Source organism: Cibotium barometz, chromosome 37 (genome assembly GCF_041138505.1).
Source record: "Cibotium barometz isolate CiBa-2024 chromosome 37, ASM4113850v1, whole genome shotgun sequence".
Classification (NCBI taxonomy): domain Eukaryota; kingdom Viridiplantae; phylum Streptophyta; class Polypodiopsida; order Cyatheales; family Cibotiaceae; genus Cibotium; species Cibotium barometz.
This window is the reverse complement of record NC_141082.1, coordinates 22408715-22432434: the sequence shown is the minus strand read 5'-3', so window position 1 is coordinate 22432434 and position 23720 is coordinate 22408715. Positions and strand designations below refer to the sequence as shown.

The 23720-nt window shown below is 47.1% G+C and overlaps 1 protein-coding gene across 1 annotated transcript in view; it reads left to right on the top strand.

Moving 5' to 3' along the window:
• Positions 1-23346, top strand: part of LOC147617076 (P-loop containing nucleoside triphosphate hydrolases superfamily protein) — an 85436-nt gene extending 62090 nt beyond the window's left edge. Inside the window, exons 10-13 of the mRNA XM_086776689.1 lie at positions 99-206; positions 16907-17059; positions 17155-17220; positions 22890-23346. Of these exons, the coding sequence (XP_086632815.1) occupies positions 99-206; positions 16907-17059; positions 17155-17220; positions 22890-23084 (522 nt within the window). The 3' untranslated portion in view covers positions 23085-23346. The remainder of the gene's footprint in view (positions 1-98; positions 207-16906; positions 17060-17154; positions 17221-22889) is intronic.
• The last annotated feature ends 374 nt before the right edge of the window (positions 23347-23720 follow it).

Below are 23720 nucleotides of genomic sequence, written 5' to 3'. Positions count from 1 at the left end.
TATGGATGAAACTTTCTATAGTATTTTGATGCCTGTCCTGCCTTCCCTTATCAGAAAGATTTAAACGTTTCTTTTGTCATTTAAATGGAGGATATCAGAAAGATGGAATTCCGGCCTTTCCTGTCAACAGCGCTTATATGCCTGCAATTGTAAAACGTATCCACTTGGCTCAGAAGATCGATACCCTTCTGAGGAAAAATGCCCAGGTAATATGCTATTTTTAAATTCTTACTTGCTGTGGTTCTGATAGTGTAAAAAGCTTTCTTGGTGTTAGCTTGTATGCATTTTGGTGCAGCCTTGGTCTCTAATTTTCACCTCTTGGAATGACTCATATTTCAACTCAGGCTTCCTGTAAGGGTAGTGAGATGATAAGAAGGGTAGCATCGGCAGGCATGGAGATAGAGGCAAGAGGAGAGAAGGAAATCAGAGCCAGACACTAAACACATCATTCCTCCAAAATGGTGGGGGCCGAGTGAGAGAACTAGATGCTGAGGAGGTGACATAAGGGTACCAGAGCACCCCACCACTAGGAGTCCTTGTTATGACATCAGACAGCTAGCTGCCTCTGCAATGCATCCAGGTGTCAGCCCTTTCATAGAATCAGAGATTCGGAATATGTCGTCCGCATTAAGCAGAATGGACACAACTGCTTGGGCCAACCATGAGGTGGTCGTCCCAAATCTGTCCACATCTATATGCAGCCTGAATATAGTGAGAGAGAGCGGGCAACCCTGTTTGACCTCAACGGTGGTACTGATGTCCCCCGAGAGCCCTCGTGGTACCTGAACCCTGCCAGTCACGGCCTTGTAGAAACCCATCACTCCCCATATCATGTCTGATGGAAACTGAAGCTCCTATAGGTGATCTAGAAGTGAGGATCAGGGGGGACAGAGTCGAAAGAAATCCACAAATAGGAGTATACCTTTTGGTTCCATGCCCTCACCTCCTCAATAATGGTTTGGAGGGTAAGGATATGTTTCCGAGTAGAGTACTTCCTCCTAAAGCATGCTTGGCTGGTGGCTTTCTCTGCCAAAAAACTAATCTCAGCCTCCAATACCACCCTGTAAATCTTGGCAATTGTGTGGCCTATTATGATGGTCCTGTAGTTGTTGTGATCGATGGGGTCTCCTGCTTTATGGACGGGAACGATGATTGCATCTAGCTCTCCAGAAGTGCCAGGAAGCAAAGCTGCCACAAATCTCCCATCTTTGGCACGAACCTGGAGTCCAATGATCAGTAGATGGGGCTGGGACTGGTATTGCTGCAATGCAAAGGTCATAGACCTGAAGGGTTAGCCCCCCACCTTCCTCCTCATAAACGATGATAAACTCAGCCTCAGTGGCCCAAGCGACAGTGCCCCATGAAATGATACAGGTCGAGGTCCTGTCCATCGTGAAAATGCGGAGAATCCGCAGCCAAACCCGCTGAGCCTTCGGACAATCCCAAAGACAATGTCTCTGAGACTCCTAAGGGTGGCCGCACCTCGAACAAACTGCTGGTCGACCGCCTATGGCCAACCACGTGCCAACTGCCAAACTCGTGTGTGCCAGTAGCCAAAGCAAGAGGGTGATCTTTCGAGGCTGAAAACTGTCCCATAGCCTCTTCCAAAACTCTAAGAGAAAACGCTTTAAGAGGCCTTGTGATGACTGCCAGTGTGCTGCTGCTGCTGCTGCTGATGAGGTGCCCTCAACCTTGGGCATTTAGATCCTGCGGCCTAGCCGTGCAGTGTATGCAAAGAAAGGGGTACCCATCATCTCCTCCCTGTCAGCTGGATCGTGCCAAGTCCGCTCCCCCGGGTCCCACTGGCTCTCACAAATCCCTGGCCAAGTCCACTCCCCCGGGTCCCATTGGCCGGCTCTCACAAATCCAAAGCCGCCAGAGTCTCTCCCTGGCCACCTTGGTCGGTGGGGGGTCAATGTGCCACTCATGTGCTTGAAATCCAATCACCCTCACCCTCTGTAAGGTGCAGCCACTAAAGTCATCCAGAGGGGGCTTTGATCTCGCTAATCTACCATGGGGTCCAATAGAAAAAGTGAGCAAAGCACAACTCTCATCCACGCCATGGACTGCCAAGAGAATATCATGCCTAGTAAACACACCCAATCACTGCCGGGGGGGGGGGGGGGGGGGGGGGGGTGCGCGGTGGGTTTGGCATAGGGGTTAGCTACTCCGAGGGAATAGTAGAGTTGATGTCGAGGCTGAGTCTGTCTCTACCCCGGATCCTAGCCAAGCCTCTCTCCTGAGCCTCTGGGGGAAGCTGTCTGAATGCAATCCAATCTCCAAGGGACTTGGCAAGTCCTATGCTCAACGCTCCCCATGATACATGAGGTCGGGCCCCCAACATGTGTTCACCGGGTAAATGGATCAGGGAGTTCAAGATCAGGGGCTGCTGAAGACGCTCCTCGGAGGCTACCGGAGACTGTTGAAGGGCCGGCCCGAGGCGATCCCAAGCGCAGAGTAGGCTGCCTGCAAATCTGTCCTCAAAAGCTGGACTAAAGCCACGGGCCCGCATCGCTGTGAAGATCCATTCCCCCCCAGGCTCGGTGTACAGGCTGAAATTCGGGCCAAGAGGAAGTCCTTCCAAGGCTCACCACTTGGAAGAAGTCCTCTAACAATCAACTTGCCCAGCAAGGTGCAACTCTGAATGGTGGGGTCAATGATGCCTAGGCCCTCTCTGTGTCAATGATCACTCTTGAGGCCACCTTGGCCCAAGCAAGCCTCCCATCATTGCCAGCCCACAAGAAGTTCCGAATCAACCACTGTACCTGACCAATGCATGCTCGGGAGAAGGCCCAACAAGAAGTAATGTACGACATGGTGACAAGGACTTGGTTCGCCACCACCACCTGGCCGGATAAGGAGAGCCTCGCAGAATTCCAGTGCAAAAGCTTCTTCCGAATGCTCAAAAGAAGAGGGGCAAGCTGCTGCTCTGGGGAGATATTGATGCCTACCTAGCATCCCAGCTAGCCGATTGGAGTGCCCCTTGGGATCCACTGGAAAGCCTCAACTGGACGCCAAATTGGGGCGGGTGTGGATCCTACCCAAAAACTAAACGACTTGTGCTAGTTGATCTACGCTCCTGATGCGCGACAAAAGATCTCAATGGCCTCTGCGAATCTCTGGAGATTCCCCACATCTCCGGATAAGTATATTGTTGTGTCATCTGCAAACTCTGAGTCCAGCAGCTCCTCCTTGAGTAAGGATCGGGAGACGCAATCCTTGTAGCCTCGTCCCCTGAGCTGGAGAATATTGCTTATGGCCTCAGCGACAAATAGAAAGAGGTATGGTGCCAGTGGATAGACTTGGCGGACCGAGCGAGAAAGGGGAAATCTCTCACCTCGGGCTCCTTAAATGAGAACCTGATTGTGAGAGGCTGAGTAGAGGCCTGAAACACCGTAGATCCACTCCACTCGGAACCCCATCCGGTGCATTGTGCCTTCTAGAAAGCTCCAGTCAACTCTATCATAAGCTTTCTCAAAGTCTAGAAGGAGCACAATGAGGTCTTGCTGCCGCATCTTGGCCGAAGCCGTCTCCTCCCAGAAAGTGAAGATGTTGTCCAGAATGCTCCGATCCTGAACAAAGCTTGTCTAAGTGTCATGGATCAAGTCAGGGAGGAAAGGCTGAAGTCTTCGGCTGATGGGCTTGGCCAAAATCTTGTAAGTGGTCTCGAGGATGGTGATGGGTCTCCACTGCCTAATCTTAGATTTGTCACCACCCTCCTTAGGAATCAAGTGAATCAAACCCTCTGAAAGCCTCTCTAGCATGGCACCTGTAGTCATAATCTCATTGAAGGTTGCTCGAAGGCCGCCTTCCATGAGATCCCAGTGGCGAAGAAAGAAGGAAATTGGAAGCATGTCCGCTCCCAGGCATTTGTCCCTAGGAAGAGCCGTCAATACCTCCGCCAGCTCCTTTGCTATGAAGGGAGTCAATAAGAAGGTCCGGAGAGCGCGTCCACCTCCTGTGAGGATAATGGGGCACCCGTGAGGGGGGATCTAAAAAATATGTGGCAATGACTCTCACATGGGGAGGGGGGGGGTCAAAAACGATAGCTCCATCCTAGCTATGCAACCTGCGAATACCATCTCTCTGCCTATGGGGGCCTGCAATCTCAAAGAAGTCTCCAATGACTCTTATCTCCAGCCTAGGTCCAGAAGGAAGATATGGCATGGTATCTGTACTCCACCCTCCTCTCCTCAATGGATCTGATCTCCGTATGGGCGGCAGCAAGTTGACTCTCAATCCACGGGCTATCGGGGGGGAACTCTCTTTAAGACGCTGAAGAGAAGCAAGACCTCTCCGAATGCTCCTCTACTGCTCACAAAATCCCTCCAATCTACTCTGTGCTGTCCCCTGCAAAAAGCTACTCATCCCACCGAGGCCCGCGTCCATGGTGCGCGCGGCAAAACCCGAGATAAAATCCAGTCCCTCTCATATCCGCTCTATCTTGCTTCAGATCTTAGGGTCCTGTATGAGGTTGTCGAGAATCCTAGTGCTCCTATGCCTGTCCTACCTCTAGGGGTCTTCCAAGGACATAATAACCGGAGCATGATCTGAGAAAGTGGTGCTCGCCAAGATGCCAATCAGTATGGGAGGTAGAGCAATGAGTCCACCAAGAGATGGCTTCTCCTTCGATGTAGTAACTAGCTAACATCACGTTCTCTATGTCAAACTTCCTACCAACGGTGGCAGAGTAGGCTTCAAAGTTCAAACTGATGAATCTAGGAATACAAAGTTGTGGGATCGAGTTTACCGTTATACTTACTAGTGAGTTGAAGAAGTTGTAGGTACTATCCTTGCGTCGAGAGCTGTAAGGTATCGCTTGTGCTCCACGTGCCGACATTTTTCCTCTTGTGCGGCAACGCGGGCTATGCCGCTTGTATTCGAAGGGCCCAAGCTAATTCTAATTATGAAGTTGTTGCCTACAAGTGGGACCAATGTCACTGACCTGAAGAAGCGGTTTCTACCACCTCATTATCTTGAGCGACTAGAGGACGAATATTAGGGATTGCGCCAGAACGCGCTACTAGTCCTCCAATTTGCAAATAAAGTCACTCACTTGGCTTTACAATTGCAGAAATCAGATGAGGACAAACGAGGTCAATTGCTCTACGGTTTGGACACGCAAATCCAATGGGACGTGCGCATGTTTAAACGCTAGACTTTTAATCAGGCACTTTCACTTGTGTACAGTGCCGAGATGAAATACGACGACGGAAAACCAAAGGTCTCCTAGCTCAAAGTAGCCAAGGCAGCCACTGCCACTAGTAAGAGCCAGAACCAGACCCAGTCAGGATCTACCTTGGGAGCATCGGTCTCCAAGAACTCGAACAATGGACCTCAAACTAGAAGGCTCTGGCCAGCAAGACAGGTGGTAAGCTCAGTCCCGAAGAGCACGAAGAATACAAGGGGCAATGTTTCTTTTGTCATACAAAAGGATATACATCTAAGGCATGCCCTAAGAAGACCCTTGCTCAGACCCCCACCCCAGCCTCGACGGCTTCCGTGGTGAGCCAACCTCCCACACTGACCCCCTAGGTTGTCGCTAGTCTTCCAGCTCCCCCTCCTACAGTTAGCGCCATTGTCAGCCGAGAGCTCAAAGATAAGCAAAAGGGCAACCATGACTAGGAGTATGAGCTAAATGAATTGCCCAAGACATTTGGCTACATAGGTGGCCAAAGAGTAATTGTCTTGTTTGACAGTGGCAGTATAGACAACGTGGTCATAGAACAGGCCGCTTGGCGAGCCCGGTTTTTGTTGACCTCTGTAGATAAAAAAGTGGAGATTTTTAGCATAGGTATGACAACGAGCATCAAGTTTAAGGCTCATCGTGTTAAATTAGTTGTTCAGGGCACATAATTTGTGTGCGATTTCATTGTTGCTCCTCTTGTTGGTGCAAACATAATCTTAGGGATCCAGTGGTTTCACAAGCTCACGTGGTCATTAAGTGTAAACCAGGGATACCTAACTTTCCGGTCATTAGCCATATACAAGCTAAACGAGAGATCCGAAAAGGTGGGCAGTGTGTGGTGATCTATGTTCAGACCACCTAGACAGTGACGAGTGCTTTGAAGAAGTACCAGGCCCTACATAACCGGTTCCAGAAGATCTTTCTTCGGGATAACTTGCCTTGTAAGCTTCCCCCATCTAGACGGGAGGACCACAAAATTGAGCTCCTCCTAGGTTCTGAACCTCCCAATAAGTTTCCATATCGCCTGAGCAAGGCCATGAAGACGGGGTTGGATTGTCAACTCCATAAATTGTTTCAATCCGGTTTCATATGCTCTAGTGTGTCTCCATTCGTATCCCCAATCCTCTTTGTAAAAAAGAAGAACGGATCCTTTGGGCTTTGTATAGGTTATCGGACACTCAACAAGATGACGATAAAGAGCAAGTTCTCTATGCCTTGGATTGATTACATCCTAGAGAGGTTGAATGGAGCGAAGGTGTTTTCCAAGATTGACCTCAAAAGTGGGCACCATCAGGTACGAATTGTGGGTGGGGACATCCCCAAAACCGCATTCTGAAGTGAGCGGCAAGTTCGTGGTCATACCCTTTGGTTTAACAAATGCTCCAACTACATTTAACGGCATGATGATGCGGGTTTTCAGGGACTTTATAGGCAAGTATGTCTTCATCTTTTTGAATGATATACTAATTTTTTCAGCTGCAAAAGAGCATCACAACATTGACATGGAAAAAGTGATAAAATTGTTGGAAAGCAATGAGTTTTACATAAATGAGAAAAAATCAGAATTTTATCTAACGAGGTTCATTACCTCGGATATATAATGAGTGCCAAGGGTATCCAATTAGACCCTGCAGAGGTGACGGAAATCCTTAATCAGGAGATTCCGGAAATTGCGTATGATATTCGGTCATTTGTGGGTATTTGCTAGGCATATTCAACCCACATCGACAAGTTTTCTGATGTCTCGGCACTTCATTGATCTACTTAGAGGTGTCAAGACTCAGAGGCAACGGATTAGATCGAGATGCCAAGTTTACCAGTCATTTCTGGAAGGCATTATTTGATAACTTTGGAACTAAGTTGAATTTTTCCAGTGCATTCCACTCACAGAAGGATGACCAGACAGAGATTTATAATCAATTGGCGTTTGATGTGTTGAAGTATTATGTTCATGACCAGCAAGGTAAGTGGGAACAATTTTTGCCTTTAGTTCAACCTGTGTTAAATGACTCTTTTTCTTCAGCTTTTGGCAAGATTCCATACGAGGCAACATTTGAAAGATAGCTCTAGTATTTTTTGGGCATGACGTCGTCCTCAGTGCATAAAGCTAACAAACTGATGGAGTCTTATCAGGAGATTTTGGAGTCTGTGAAAGATAGGTTGGCTAAAGCAGAGCAGACCTATACTCGATAGGCCAACAAGGATAGAAGAGATGTGATCTTCTCGGAAGAAGATTCGGTATATCTCAGGATCATGAAGCAAAGGTTGAAATAGGTGCGCAAGCAATGCCCAAAGTTGTTGTTTGAGAGCTTTGGACCCTTTCCCATTCTAAAGAAGATCAATGAGGTTTTTATGAAGCTAAAGCTACCTCCCACTTGAACCATGCATGATGTGTTTCATGTCAGTTGGTTGAAGCCTTATATTGGACCTCCTCTCTCCAGGATGTCCACGATGAACAGGAACCTGACATAGTGGACGAATCTGAAGTTATGGTTTCGGAATAGACCCGCTTGCATCGTTTCAAGCCAGCCAAAAAAAAGACAGTTCCTCACAAAGTTTCAAGTCGAGGGACACATGAAGCAGCGTGGCTTGACAAGAACAACTTTGAAGATTATCCGGCATTATCAACGGACTATTTGGAGGCTTTGTAGTTTCTGTCAAGTTAAGGAGAAGGGGATGTCACATGCATCCTGTACTTGGATGCCACGTGGACACATCTCTACAGCAAGTACAGAACTTGGAGTGGAAACTAGTTCCTTGTGAGCCCTAGTCCTAGTTGAGTCAGCTAGGGTTCCAACTTCCACTCTAAGCATCCAAGGTCAGGTGTACAAGTCCCGTACATTGTCTTGGTCAGGTGTGCAAGTCTTGCACATGGAGCAATGCTAGTCCATACTGTGAGTCACCCGAGCATTGATAGGCTTGTAGCCAGAGTCAAGGCACCTAGGAAGCATATAGATTTGCATAGAGTGTGGGGGCAAGGGTTTACCCATGTTGCCCCACAATTGGGCTACCCGGGGCAGCCCATGCTCCATGACATTGGCCCACAAGAATCCCTAAGCATTGTGGCCAGCCCTTATAGGGCATAGGTCTTGTTGGCCAGCCTCTAGGAGGCAAGGGCCCAACCGGCCAGCCCCTAGAAGGCCTAGGCAGCCAGTTGGCCAGCCCATGAGGGCGTCACAACTAGTCGGTCAGGCCATGAAGGACCAGCACATAGGCACCCAGCGATAGATTCAAGGCATCCAACATTGGGTGGCCTCCATATGAAAGGCGCCTATTAAAGCACATAAAACAGGTCGTGGGAGAGAAATAAGCAGGCTGACAGCTTATTAACCCACTGACCAGTATATCAGAAAGTATATAAGCATGGGCTGGTCGAAGGTCTTATACATCTCATATTCACAAAGTGCTAAAGGTATTCAAGGGCCAGGACAGCCAAGGGAATTCCCAAGCAAGGTGAAGTTGAAGGTCAAGAGTCAGGTAACTCAGGCTGCAGATTTACAGCCAAGGTGTCCTACAAATATTAGTCTTTTTCTTATCATTCAATAAAGCAGATACACCAATCCTTGGTGGGGGCCCTTGAGAGGGTATTTGGGACCCAAGCGGGTGTACCTTGTTAGAAATATAAGCCCAACTTGTCCCTTAGCCATAAAACAAATGTGCATAGGATGAAATGTTCGCCTAAGCTAAAATCAAAGTGTGTTAGCATACTCCACATGTCCATCCTTATGTGAAGGGGCATCCCTACATCAAAGGAGTCGTGGAGCATCTTTAGGAGAAGCATCTAGCTCATTTGCATCATCAGTGATGTCATCCAAGACTAAATCCAAAGGCTATATAAAGCCCATGTAGCACTCACATTGGATATGAAGCAATGCAGTTATTTTTCATATTATGAATGGCTCAAATCTCTTCCCACCTTGATTTCTTTCATGGTATTAGAGCCGATTATGTTCCCAAGGCCCTCATTAATTTAATTTATTAGTTACTTAGCATATTAATTAAGTTATTAATCACCCACCATTAGTGGAGCCAAAATAGGGTTTTCCAAAACAGCACCTACTTGCATTGGAGGGTTTCCACCGCCTTCTTCAGGCATTATTGTGGCGCATTTTCTTCACAAGAAATCTTCCTTCACTCAGGGTGCAGGTTGCTATCGCTTCAATTAATCGATTTCGCTACTGTGGCGCATTTTCTTCACAAGAAATCTTCCTTCACTCAGGGTGCAGGTTCGCTACTATACGACCCGGCACGGCCGTTTCCCCCAATTCGTCACGGTTTCTGAATACGCAGCTGCTGCAGAGCTTTGTTCTCTCTCCACAAAAGGAATTGCGTCAATTCCTCTAAGCTACAAGTGCGCCCCAAGGTGCTCTAGCTTCCCCTAAAAGGGCTTGCCAAATGGTGTAGCCAATCTCCAATGCCAAGTTGATTTGCAGAGGGGGGTTCTACTGCAGATTTTCCACATAAGCATTTTAATGCTTGGTGGTAATGATCTTGCTTAATCCTTTTTTTAATGATCATAATAATGTTATCTCATGCACTAAAGGCTAATCCTCTACTTTGATTAAGCATTATCATATCTCTATCCACATAGATAATATATGTGTATGTGGTTATCATGCTTGAATGCCATCTCTTGTAAAGGGATTATAGACACTGCCCTGAGTCTATCTTCTTAGTGGGGTAAGACCTCCCTATCTATGGCATCCACATCAATCATGGCTTCTAATTCTAAGTGTCGAGATAAGTTCAATGGTATAGGGTTTCACACCTGGCAAATGAAGGTCAAGGGCCATTTAATGAGAAAGAACTTATGGAGCTTAGTCAAACCACAAGTAGAAGGAGAGGGAGAAGGAGTTGTCACTAGAGCTACCACTGTTGCTTTGCAAGAAAAGGATGAACAAGCTTCAGGGATAATAATCACAGCATTAGATGATAATTTTATACATTATATAGATGATGCTGACATTGCAGCTCAAGCTTGGGAAACACTTGAGAAAATCTTTGGTGCTAAAGCAAAGCATTCTAAGATTAGTCTTAAAATGCAACTCTATGGACTCACAATAGAAGCAAATGAAGGAGTGGCTTCACTCATCAATAGGTTAAAGAGTCTTATGACTCAACTTGTGTATGTCCAATCTCCTATACCTAATGAAGATGCTGTTGCTATCTTGTTGAAGACTGCGTCTTCAAAATTTGATCAACTTGTCACTGTGCTTAAAGAGAAGGAACCTATTCCTTCTTTGGAAAGTGTGATGAACTCTTTGCAGGTTGAAGAAAAAAAACAAATCAAAGACTTCTAAGAAGATGCCTATGCGGTCTCCACCATCAACAAGAAGAAGAAATGTGCAACCTGTGAGAGGACTAATCACCAAACAAAGAATTGCTTCACCAACAACCCTTGTGTGCACTGTGGAAAGACAAATCATCCATCACAAAGATACTATCTTAAGGACAAGAAGAAAGAGATGGTCAACACTGTTGAAGAAAATCACTTTGTAGAAGTCTCTGATATTGTTGGACCTAGAGATGATAATGATTCCTATGCTTTGTAAAAAGGTTGTCATTGTCCACTCTTGTATGGTCAAAAAGCCTTAGTTGTTTTCTTTCCCTTGTTGTTTGTAAAGAGTACTCAAACCTTGTTATTGTATGGTTGAGACTCTAATGTATCAAGGGGGGATGCTGGTAGGCTCAAAACTTTTACTAGAGTGTCAAGTTTGGCTTAAGGGGGGGTGTTAGAATATAAACCCAACTTGTCTCTTAGCCATAAAACAAATGTGCATAGGATGAAATGTTAGCCTAAGCTAAAATCAAAGTGTGTGGCATCACTCCACATGGCCATCCTTATGTCAAGGGGCATCCCTACATCAGAGGAGTTGTGGAACATCTTTAGGAGAAGCATCCAGCTCATCTGCATCATCGGGATCCAAAGGCTATATAATATAGCACTCACATTGGATATGAAGCAATGCAGTTATTTTTCATATTATGAATGGCTCAAATCTCTTCTCACCTTGATTTCTTTCATACCTTGTCTTTATTCTTCTTCTTTTTCCATCTCCCCCCCTTTCTCTTGCACTCTTATCTCCGCTACATTGTGCAATGGTCAGGAACCAAGGTGTTGAATATTCATAATCAAAGTATAATCCTGTCTGTAAGCTTTTGCATGTTACAACATCCTCAAAAGAGTTGGTATTGAGCAGCGGAAGAGGACCACCACATCCACGAAAGAGCTGGTAGTGAGTAGGAAGCTTCTTGAAAAAACAGAATCCACCGGATGTCCCATGAGGCAAGACGGACGACCAGCTGACTTCCGAAAGAATCAAGACTGGAGAAGAGCAGATGACCATCTCCACCGGATTCGAAAACTGCTTCAATGAGCAGTACGGAGGATGGGAAGGATCAATGCCATAGGGGGGCGGTGAACAACTGTAGAAAACAATGAAGTGGAGGCTATGGTGGATCATAGAGAAATGTGGCTATGGCTATGGCATAGGGAGAGAAAAGAAAGAAAGAAAGAAAGTCATATTAACGTCCACGGAATGCCTTGAAGGCATATGGGACCAAAAATCGGTACCTCGCAGTCATTACAATCCACTTCGGGGTGCACTTAGGCACAAGCAAAAGATTAATGAAAACCCTAGGATGATAAACAACTATCTGTGATACAAAACATGCCGATGGCACATTAGAATGCTAGTCAATTGGGTTTAGGCTTACATAAGTCCTCGATTATTGTGTCAGAATACGCAGCGGAGATGATGACCAGATCTGGGAACACACGAGCAAAAAACGCAGGCAGAAAAACAGCACAAGAGAGAGAGAGAGAGAAGTAGGCGTGTAACTCTGCTCTGATATACACAAGAAGATCCCGATATGATACAAATAGTGGTATGGGGCTGGGGGCCTATATATATGCCCCCACATCAGCAGTCGGCCTGCTGTAGGGCAGTCGACTGGACACAGGAACCTCCACGACTGGATAATCACAGTCGGCCAGCATCTGAATGGGTCGGCCAGCACCAGTAGAGTCCCACGACTCATGCACTGCAGTCGGCCATGTCACAGATGCAGTCGGCCAGGCTCAGGGTCCTCCTGCCACTACTAGACTGCCTCCCATGCCACAGAAAAATGGAAAAAAATAGGGGAAAAATACGGGGAGTGAGGAAAAATGATAAAACACCTGATAAGGGCGGGCACACCCACAACAAAGGCCCTGGTGTATAAAACTAGACAGGAGATGACTTCTAACACCCCCTCTCAGCTCCTGCTGTGAAACCATCAACAGGGAGCTGGGGTGCCGCCTGAGCAAATCCTGAGAGAGCGACTTCGTGAAGAGGTGCACCGTACTGTCCTCCGTCGAACAGAACTCTAGCAAGATGTCATCAGCAACGATCTGTTCACGAACAAAGTGCCTCTCGATGACCATGGGCTCCTCCAGTGGAAGCCCAAACCTGCTATGCAACCTCTGCATCCTATCCACCTCACAAACATCATCACAAACAGCCCGGTACTCCGCCTCTGTTCTCGACAAGGCAAAAGATGACTGTCTCCAACTGCTCCGTAAAACTGCTCCTGGGCCTGAAGTAGATCCCCTCGTGTCCGGATCTCCTCCCCAAACTGAGTCACTCCAACCGTGGAGTCGGACTCCATCCAACAACCCCCCTCCTGTGTACAAGAGTACCTGATCCTTCGCATGCCGCAGAAACCACAGGAAACGCAATCCTGCCTCCCGAAGAGTCATCCGCAACCATGAGCTCAATTGCCTCATCAGGAAGCTCCCGTCCAATCTGGTGTCCATCAACCAGATCAATGAACCGTACAGCTTCTGAGTCAAAAAGGCATCACACTGCTCACAAGGATCAACACCTGTGTCGGTGCACAAACAAGTCCTGGAAACCTCTTGAAGACCACGCAAGGCCTTCTGAAACCTGTCAACCACCCCCTCTGAATCCGGAACCTCAAAGCCTGGAGAAACCACCTCCTTCTGCAAGTAATCACCTGCCACCTGCCTGGCTTTCCGAAAGGTCCCCGTGGAAAGAACATCCTCAACTACTGGAGGTTCTTTGTCCCGAATACTACGAGACATCAGAGCATAAGTGACGTGTTCAGTTTCCTCTGACTGACGAACACAAGAACTACCAACATCAGTACTGGAAAGTTCCTGCCAACTGCTGCCTTCTACTGGCAAGCTATCCACCATCTGGTCCCGGAAAGCCCGCACCTGCAGCGTATCCACACTTGAGTGGCCATTACCAGACTGCCACTCATCACAAACCTGAGGACCTGGGAGAGAGTGTGCTGAAAGCTTGTAAACTCCATTCTCCACTCCGCCTTCCCAAACCACTTGGCCTGTTGCTTTGTCCCGGAGAGCAACAAAATGCTCATCAAACTCCACCCGTACGCCAGTCTTGCAAACCTGATGCACTGACAACAGATGAAAACCAAGTGCCGGAACATACAACACCTGGGAGGAATGCTTCCCCCCTCTGCCATCGGGAACTATCTCCATCCTGCCCTCACTGTGAATTGGGATAGTGGACGTATCCCCAGTAAGAATATGACCAGAAAGCCTGCAGAGATCCTGTAAACCGGAACGGGAAGGAGTCATGTGCCTAGAAGCACCACTATCGAGAATCCACTCCCGAGTATCCATTGCGGAGAGTCCTCCAATCTCCTCCCTGCCTGAAGAAAATGAAGCATCGGTGTCCATCACCTCCAGGTGCACAAAAGCCGGAGTCTTCATGATTGCTGCTGAGGAGTCTTCACCCTTCTCGGTCTTCCGCTTGGGACACTGCCTCCAATAGTGGCCTTTCTCGCCACAATCATTACAGGTCCTCTCTGCCTTCAACTTCTCGCGGTCAGCGTCGGACTTCTTCTCAGAAGACTTCTCCGATGAAGCCTTCCCTTTGTCCGAGTTACAGCCTTTCGACCGTTGGCCAGTTAAGGCCTCCGAACCTCCACCCTGAGGAGGGTTCGTGAATCGTTCCTCCTGGTCCAGGACCATGGGCACAAGCTCCTCCCACGTGATGGTGCTGAGCCTGCCACTGGTAATCAAAGACGAGTAAAATGCTGAGTATGAAGAGGGCAAATGCGACGGCAACGTTATGGCCATGTCCTCAAACGATATCTCCTTCCCAGCCTAAAGAACTTCCTGCTGAAGAGCCTGCAGCTTGTTAATATGCTCCCACATCGTCGACGACTTTGCAGGGCTCATAACCCGCATCTGTACTTCCAAGGAAATCCTCTTCATGGGCGATACCCTGTTGTAAAGTGAGGCCAAATGCTGCCATATACCTCTGGCCAGTGTCATATGCTTTACATGATTGATTACCTGCGGTGTGCAATTGAGGAAAATAAATGAACGGACCCTGGCGTTGACACGATCCCACATCTGTGTATGAGCCTCCCGGTCCTTTCGGGTTGACGGTAACTCCCCTTCCTCAACTTCCGGCCGTGGAACACCAACAACGACGAAATCGGCGAGGTCGTAAGACTCCAGAACAGATTCCATCATCACCTTCCATATGCCGTAGTTGCTCCCGTCCAACTGACGGTCCACCGGGAATGTGGGGAGTGTCGGGATCTTCACATGTCTCTCGGCCATCTCGAACAGATCTGCCATAGCGGGGATGTACTCTGAAAGGGTGGGTGGGTGGGAACAAAGAAGAACGAAAACCTGCACGTGGCTGTCCAGCAAATCAGCCCGCCTTCCTCTTGTTTCTCCTCTTCCCGAACAGTCCAAAACAGTCCACCAATCAGCCACAAAACAGTCCCCCTCTTGCTCACACAAATCCCAAGACCTATCTAGAGCCTAGGGCTCTGATACCATGTCAGAATACGCAGCGGAGATGATGACCAGATCTGGGAACACAAGAGCAAAAAATGCAGGCAGAAAAACAGCACAAGAGAGAGAGAGAAGTAGGCGTGTAACTCTGCTCTGATATACACAAGAAGATCCCGATATGATACAAATAGTGGTATGGGGCTGGGGGCCTATATATATGCCCGCACATCAGCAGTCGGCCAGCACCAGTAGAGTCCCACGACTCATGCACTGCAGTCGGCCATGTCACAGATGCAGTCGGCCAGGCTCAGGGTCCTCCTACCACTACTAGACTGCCTCCCATGCCACAGAAAAATGGGAAAAAATAGGGGAAAAATACGGGGAGTGAGGAAAAATGATAAAACACCTGATAAGGGCGGGCACACCCACAACAAAGGCCCTGGTGTATAAAACTAGACAGGAGATGACTTCTAACAATTGCCCTTCCGTCACGGTAGACTGCCCACTTTCCAGCTTGGCGGGCTGCTCAGATTTTGGTGAGTTCTGCACTATTGTTTTTAAGCTGTAGGGGAGTGAGTTCATCAGCTAACCAGAGCCTAGTGCCCTGTAATGATTTGGACTGTCGGAGAACTTGGATCTTGTCCTGTTTATTGTGATATTTCGGAATGGCATGCTTCCCTTTCTTGACAATGGTCCATGGGTTGCCTATATCAATGAGGGGGAGGGCCTTATTGAGTCGCCTCCTCATAATCTCCGTGTCTGAGATGCATTCATCTTCATCAATTTCCGTTTGCTCTCTGACTTCTTGCTCGTCCCAACCCTCCGAGAGTCCAGCTACTCGGAGATGCTCAGCAATGCTTTCTCGGAGTTCTTCGTCCTTGATGGTTGACATGATTTTTGTGGTAAGATGCTGCTCCATACCTTCTGTAGCTTCAATGAACTCTGCTTTGGCTGCATGAATCTGCTCCTGAACTTCCGAACTAGGTCGGGCTTGCCCTCAAGGGAGGCCAGCTGGGTTTCAATTTCAGTGAGCTGATCCTTCAGCTTGCCATTCTCCTCTTGCAGCTTATCGATTTCTGTTAGGAGGAACACCTCCCATGAGATCGAGCTTTGACTGGTTAGGGTTTTGGTTGGTGTTGCCAGGGCACGAGCGTACAACTTCTTTGGCATCGTGGATCGCTGGTAGGGCTAGGTCGTCTGTACCACCTGCATCTGTATCATCAACTATGACAAGGCGGGCCCCCTATCTGAGGTAACCGCCTGGCCTGGCGATGCCCTACACCAGGCCTGGCATGAATGAGCAGAGGCGAGAGGCAAGGGCGAGGAGGGTAGGCGAGAGGCGAGAAGTGAGAGGGTAGGCGAGAAGCAAGAAGCGAGAGGGTAGGCGAGAGAGAGAGAAAGAAAGAAAGAAAGAAAGATTTTATTAACGTCTTCCAAAAGACCGAACTCGGCCTATGAGACAAATCGGTGTACCTGTATGGGGTATCCTCTGTCATCCCAACAAAATGAAAAAGTACTGAACTAAAAAGCTGAATCTGGGTGTGCAATAAGTACAATGAGTGGGGGAGGGGATGGAGCTCTACTACTAGGATAATGCAAAGCTATTAAGTAAGAAAAAATATACAAAAAGGAGATTTCAAATCAAACAAGGGGGAAATCTCAACCAATCAGGTGCATTGTGCTGCCAACAAGGTCCCATATGAGTGGCAGTGAAAAAGATGCCATAATCCCACTCTCTCATAAACTCACAATGCTTTCTCTCCGCAACCCTTGAAGATTCCTTGATCTGGCCCACAACTCCAACTTCATCCTACAGTTTACCCACCTGTCTATGTGAAGTGATATTTGCAGATCTAATCATATATTAGGATTGTGGACTTGAATTTTTCTTGATTTCAAGTAAGATCTTATCACATTCTTGTATTTTGGACTAGACAAGGGCGAAGACAAACTGGTTCAAAAGGAATGCAGATGCGTTGGAACTTGAAATAGAAGACAGTGACAACAAGGATGAGGAGCAGCATGACCTGGCCAGAAACTCTCCTTCTGGAAAGAAGGCATCCTTTGAGCTCAAAAAGCTACAGCAGGTTTTTCCTCAGATCTTTGTGGAACTTAGTGCAGATAGCAGCTGAGCAAATAAAAAAATTGCAAAAACTGATTTACAGTGACTGGGTTTGAGCAGGAGCTGAAGGATATGTTGGAGCAGCCATTGGAGCCAAAGGCATTTTCTCACCGGTTTATAACAGGGGTGGGTTCTTTTAAAACACTTGAATATGTTAGTTTATCTTTTGTGGATGTATACTGTTTAGTTATATCCCATCTAGCAGGTGTAGGTTGGCGGGTAATGAACAAGCTTTTTACCCCTAGAGGTGAAACCCTTCTCCACCATCATGCATGTTACATGCCCATGGACAAATTCAGAAGTAGACCGGTCCCTTTGATGTCCTCAATGAAGTGCCCAAGCTTTGACAACTTAGAATCCATAGAATTGCATTGTGGTCCTCCACAAAATATTTCCTTTGTGCAGGCTTGGGATGTGACCTGCTCATATAATGCTTCGATTTCCCATAAGACCTTCTCTACCAGCTAGCGTGGCATGGGAATCTGTTTTGAGAGAGAGAGAGAGAGAAAGAAAGAAAGAAAGATTTTATTAACGTCTTCCAAAAGACCGAACTCGGCCTATGAGACAAATCGGAGTACCTGTATGGGGTATCCTCTGTCATCCCAACAAAATGAAAAAGTACTGAATAAAAAAGCTGAATCTGGGTGTGCAGGGGATGGAGCTCTATTACTAGGAGAATGCAAAGCTATATGCATGGAGTATACAATCATGATATGCAACCTAGCTAGCTCCATCCTGTACCATACTGGGGGTATAAAATGCAATTGTCTCGTTTGGGTTACTTGCCTTCTCTAAAGTTTTCAATTTTGTGAGCATTGTATATATGGTAGGCAACTACAGTGCCCCCACAAGAAAGCTCTTGGACAGAAAGATGCTCAGTTAGAGCTTGTGCATACAGATGTATGTGAGATGCCTCAGCTTTCTTTGGGAGGGGCAAAATATTTTGTGTCATTTATAGATGATGCCACACGCAAGGTGTGGGTTTATCCTCTTCGTTTGAAGAGTGATACATTCTCAGTGTTTGAGAAGTTTGTTGCTCTTGTTGAGAATCAAACTGGCAAAACACTGAAGGCTTTGCGTTCCGACAATGGTGGAGAGTACATGTCCAAACAGTTTCAGGACTTTTGTGATGCTAAAGGCATCAAGAGGGAGCTCTCTACTCCTTATGATCCTCCACAAAACGGGACAGCAGAGAGGATGAACAGGACCATTCAGGAGAAGGTCCGTTCTATGTTGTCACATGCTGCATTACCTCATGGTTTTTGGGCTGAAGCTGTTATGACAGCCGTTCACCTTATAAATAGGTCACCTAACACGAGGCTTGGTGGGAAAGTGCCAGAAGAAGTATGGACAGGGAAGCCTCCGTCATACAAGCACTTGAGAGTGTTTGGTTGCGTTGCGTACGTGCACATACGCAGGGAAATGCGCACCAAACTTGATCCTAAGTCTCATAAATGCATATTCCTAGGATATGGTGAGAAAGGTGAAATGGGGTATAGACTTTGGGATCCCATGAATAGAAAGATCATACGCAGCAATGATGTCATTTTTGATGAAACATGCATGTATAAGGAGCCTGCAAGGCAACAGGAGCTTGGCAGAGTCATCTTTGATGATGATGGACATCATGGACAACAACAAAGGGCTGTAAATCAGCCATTACAGCAGGAAAACCAGCCCTTAAATGCTGCTGAAAATGGTCCAAATGGACAGCCAGAGATGGCAGAAGATATCCCTATGGATATACCACAGTTAGAGGAGATACCGGGCATGATTTTTCAGCCTTATGGCGTGGAACAGGAGCCACCAATGGGTGATATGCAGGCTGGACAGCAACCTGCAAATGATGGTCATTGGGTACGGAGGTCCACAAGACCCTCCAGAGCCCCTGACAGGTTTGTTCCAGGGGTTGACTACTTGATGCTCACTGACTGTGGGGAGCCCTCATGTTACAAGGAGGCTTTACAGAGGGCAGACAAGGCTCTTTGGGAGCGTGCCATGAAGTCAGAGATGGATTCTCTGCATAAAAATGGAACTTGGAAGTTGGTGCATTTGCCTGCAGGCAAGAAGGTTTTGCCATGCAAGTGGGTTTACAGGCTCAAAGTTGCACCTGATGCAAAGCCAAGATACAAAGCCAGGTTAGTGGCTAAGGGCTTCAAGCAGGAATATGGTGTGGACTTTGATGAGATCTTCTCTCCAGTGGTCAAAATGACCACACTTAGAGCTGTGTTAGCTTTGGTTGCGCATGATGATCTGGACTTGATTCAGATGGATGTGAAGACTGCTTTTCTTCACGGTGATCTCCATGAGGAGATATATATGCAGCAGCCAGAGGGTTATGCAGTGAGTGGAAAGGAGAAGCTTGTATGCAAGCTGAAAAAGAGTCTTTATGGACTCAAACAGGCACCAAGAGAATGGTATCATAAATTTGATACATTCATGAAATCTCAGAAATTCAGGAGAAGTGACATAGATCACTGCTTGTACACCAAGAAAGCTTTGGATGGCAGTCTATTGATCCTCATCTTGTATGTTGATGATATGTTGATTGCCGGAAAATCTCGTAAGGAGATGGATACCTTGAAGCAGAGGCTGCATCAAACCTTTGATATGAAGGATTTGGGTGATGCAAATCACATCTTGGGTATGCGGATACTTCGGGACAGAAATCAGCATGTGTTGTATTTGTCTCAGAAGGAATACATTGGCAAAGTCTTGCAGAGGTTCAATATGGACGGGGGGAAGAAGACTAGTACTCCTTTGCCTCCATATGTGAAACTCAGTGCTATGGACAGCCCACAGTTAGATAGAGACAGGGCTGATATGGCCAAGATTCCGTATGCTTCAGCTTGTGGCAGTCTCATGTATGCCATGGTTGCTACTAGGCCAGACATTGCATTTGCAGTGGGAGTGGTTTCTAGATACATGGCCAACCCTGGCAAGAAGCATTGGGAAGCAGTGAAAGGTGTCATGAGATACCTGAAGGGCACACAGGATATGTGCATTTGTTTTGGCAAACAGGATGCATTAGTGCATGGTTACACGGATTCGGATTATGCCGGTCATCCAGATAACCGAAAGTCTACTACCGGTTATGTATTTACATTCACAGGAGGTGCTGTGTCATGGATATCCAGGATGCAGAAGTGCACTGCCTTATTTACTACAGAGGCCGAGTATATTGCAGCCACAGAGGCTTGCAAGGAGGCATTATGGCTATCTCGGTTAGTGGTTGATTTGGGTTATACAGGGGATATTCCATTGTTGCATTGTGACAGTCAGAGTGCCATCCAGTTGGCAAAGAACCCTGTCTTTCATGCAAAGACGAAGCATGTGGATGTGAAGTATCACTTCATCAGAGAGGTGATAGAGAACAAGCAAATTCAGCTTGTTAAGATTCATACAGATGACAACCCGGCTGATCTGTTGACAAAGAGTTTGCCTCCGGAGCGGTTTGCTCATTGCAGACACTTGATGGGCATTGGATGAGGCCAGTTTCAGCCTTGATTTGGCCTTGTATATTATCATGTACATGCTGATTTTTCTTTTCCTTTACTTAAGGGCACTTTGTCTTTAAGTGGGAGGTTGTTGGGGTAAAGGCGTTATGCCCACCCTTATAGTGTGTACAAGCCCATAAGTTATAGTACATAGTACACTTAGTACTTTTAATGTACTAAGTGCACTATGTGTACTAGTGCAATATACATGTGTGACAGGGGAGTCACACACTCATGCTATTGATGAGTTGACTTATCCCCACAACTCTCTCTCTCTCTCTCTCCCTTGCTTCTCTGTGTATGTCTCCCACATGAACTCTTAACCTAACCCTAATTCTGTTCCTTCTCCCATCATATGATAATCTGTCCTGTGGCATCTCTCTGAATCTGTCTAGTAGGCATATAGTCTGAAATATGGCCTCTACCATCATAGGAGGCGCAGCAAACTCTGCTCGGATAATGTCATGAGGTACTGACGGTTTGCTGCGTATCATGCGTGCCATCATGAGGGCCTGTGGTCTCTCTATCTGTGTCCACCAATGAGTAGCAAGGCCTGGCGCCCATACTGCTGCTCCATACATCAATGCCGGTGTGACTAATGTGTCAAATAGCCACCCCTTCGTCCGGGGCTCCTGAAAATGCGCCTGGTGGCACTGTCTCTCTAGCATAGCCAATGCTGCATATCCCCGTGTCAATCTAGCTCTGGCTGCTGAACCCATGGTAAAGCGTGTGGCTGCTGCAGAGACGGTAACCCCTAGGTACACGTATGATGTCACCACCTCCACCTGGCATCCTGCGAGAGTGAATGTCAGCTGACTCCTGCCCTGTCTCGATGTATGAAAGACCATAACCTTGGTTTTCCCAAGGTTCACAGTAAGACCCCTCTGTGTGCAGAAATCATGGAGTGCATGTAGATGCTGCTGTAGACCACCTGGGGACTCAGACACTAATACAATATCATCAGCATAGAGCATAATATGTACTGAGGTACCTGCTAAATCAACTCCATCTCCGCCTCCCCGTGTAATGAAGTCAGCCACCTCATCAATGTATAACCCAAATAGCGTGGGGGAAAGTGGGCATCCTTGCTTCACACCAATGGTGCTAGCAATAGTCTCGGACATACCTCCTGGACATCTGACTCGCCCAAAAACCTGCTCATATAATGCATAGATGCCCCATGTCATATCTGCTGGTATGCCAAGAGACTGCAGGCGCTGAAAGAGCCTCTCTCGTGGTACTGTGTCAAATGCCTTGCGGAAATCCACAAAGCAGCAATAGAGCTTTCTCTTCCTCACTCTGGCCTGATCAATCATACATCTCAAAGTGAATACATGGTCAGTGGTAGAGAAAGCTCTCCTGAAGACTGCCTGCCCTGATGAGCGTAAACCTGCTCGCTCAGCATATAAGCTAAGCTCCTGCTCCAGCACTGCACCATAGAGTTTGGCCAGCACGTGGCCAACCATAACCGTCCTGTAGTTGCTCGGATCGAGCATATCCCCTGTTTTGTGAATCGGCACAATGGTGTGCATCGTCCACTCCGCAGGCGAACCCTCTGCTAGTGCCCTGTTAAACAGGTGTGCAAGAAAAGGAGCTAAAGAATCTACTGCATATATGAGATGCTCACCCTGTAGGCCCATATGGTCGGCGGCCCGTCCATGCTGTAGGCGGCGGATAGCTTCCTGTACCATCGAGTGGGTAAAGAAGCTAGCTGTGGTAGGTCGAGGCTCCTGTGGCTGAGGTATAGGTGGCTGCTGTGGGGCATGGTATAGACCCTCTGCATATGTGTGCCATGTCTGTGGGTCTCCAATAGGTGTCGGGGTCCGGGGCTCGCTGAAGTGCCGCCATGAGACAGGGCTATCTCTACTCATGAAGAAATGAAAGATCTCTAGCTCCTGTATCTCTGCGAAGGCCTGCCTTTTGCGGCGACTAAGTCTCCTCATCTCTCTCCTCGACTCCTGCTCTGTGATGGCTCCCAAGGCTCTCTGTATGCGGAGTCGTGAGTATAGGGCTCTGCACTCGTCATCATACCAAGAAGAAGATTAGTCTTTAACAAATTAAGGGGTCCTTAAGGGGGGAAGAGGGGGCTTTTTGAGAGAGAGAGAGAGAGAGTGTCTGTAGGCTGTGAGTTGACTGTGCAAGCTACTGTCCCTTTAACATGCTTGTACAAGCTAATGTCCCTGTAATATTCATCTGGATTGCAATATGTCAATGGTCTAATAATAGGCAGGGTTTAATCAGGCCTTTTACACGTCAGTGCCCCCTTTTTGTCTCTTAACTGCTGAACCCCGATTGCAGGCTGGAATGTCACCACTTGTTGCTGGCCAACTGAAAGACTACGCAAAGCAGAAGATGATTAACAAGCAGGCCAAATTAACAAAAAAGATGAACAAAGCAGGATTTGGAAATGAAAAACATAGAAGAGGGCTGGTGGTAATTGGCCAAGAAACAGTTGAGCCACTTACTGTTTTGCGAACATCTATCAAATATTGATTGTCCAACTGGTGATAGATTGTCTATGAAATGCAGTTCATGCTTCAAAGGCAATGTGTGCCGGCAGTTCAAATTTTGGGACTGAAAGGTTGATGGCATACATTGGCCTTTCTGAAAGTTGTGGGTGGTGCTCACCTATCTCACCTATGTGTGTTTCTGCTGGAGTGTGAGTACGAGCAAGTTGATGATAATGGGGTCTGCCTGATACCTAGCCTACAATCTCTTGGTCTCAATTGAGTTCATCTAAGTTTTCATGGTGTTACTTTTCTGTTTGTGCAGATTTTCCATCAGCTTGCATTAATGTCCTTAAAAAAAGCAGCAGCTGTGAGTACGAAAGAAAAAAAGCATGTACACCTGTGTGCATGCACGCATGTGCATGTATGTGAGAAAAGAAGTGGTCTAATGCAAGTCTTTTTTAAAATCCATTAGGAAATTGAACTCCTTCAAATACAGTGTCTATTATGCATAATGGCATGTCACAGAAGGCAACATCCTGTTGAGTGGCCCAAAAAAAGGCAAGCTACATGAATGAAGTAAGTTGAGGCTAGGGGATTGCTACATACACGCATGAACAGTAAATAGTTATTGTTTGAACAACGAGAAACATATTGGAACGGCATTTATTGCAATATGCTG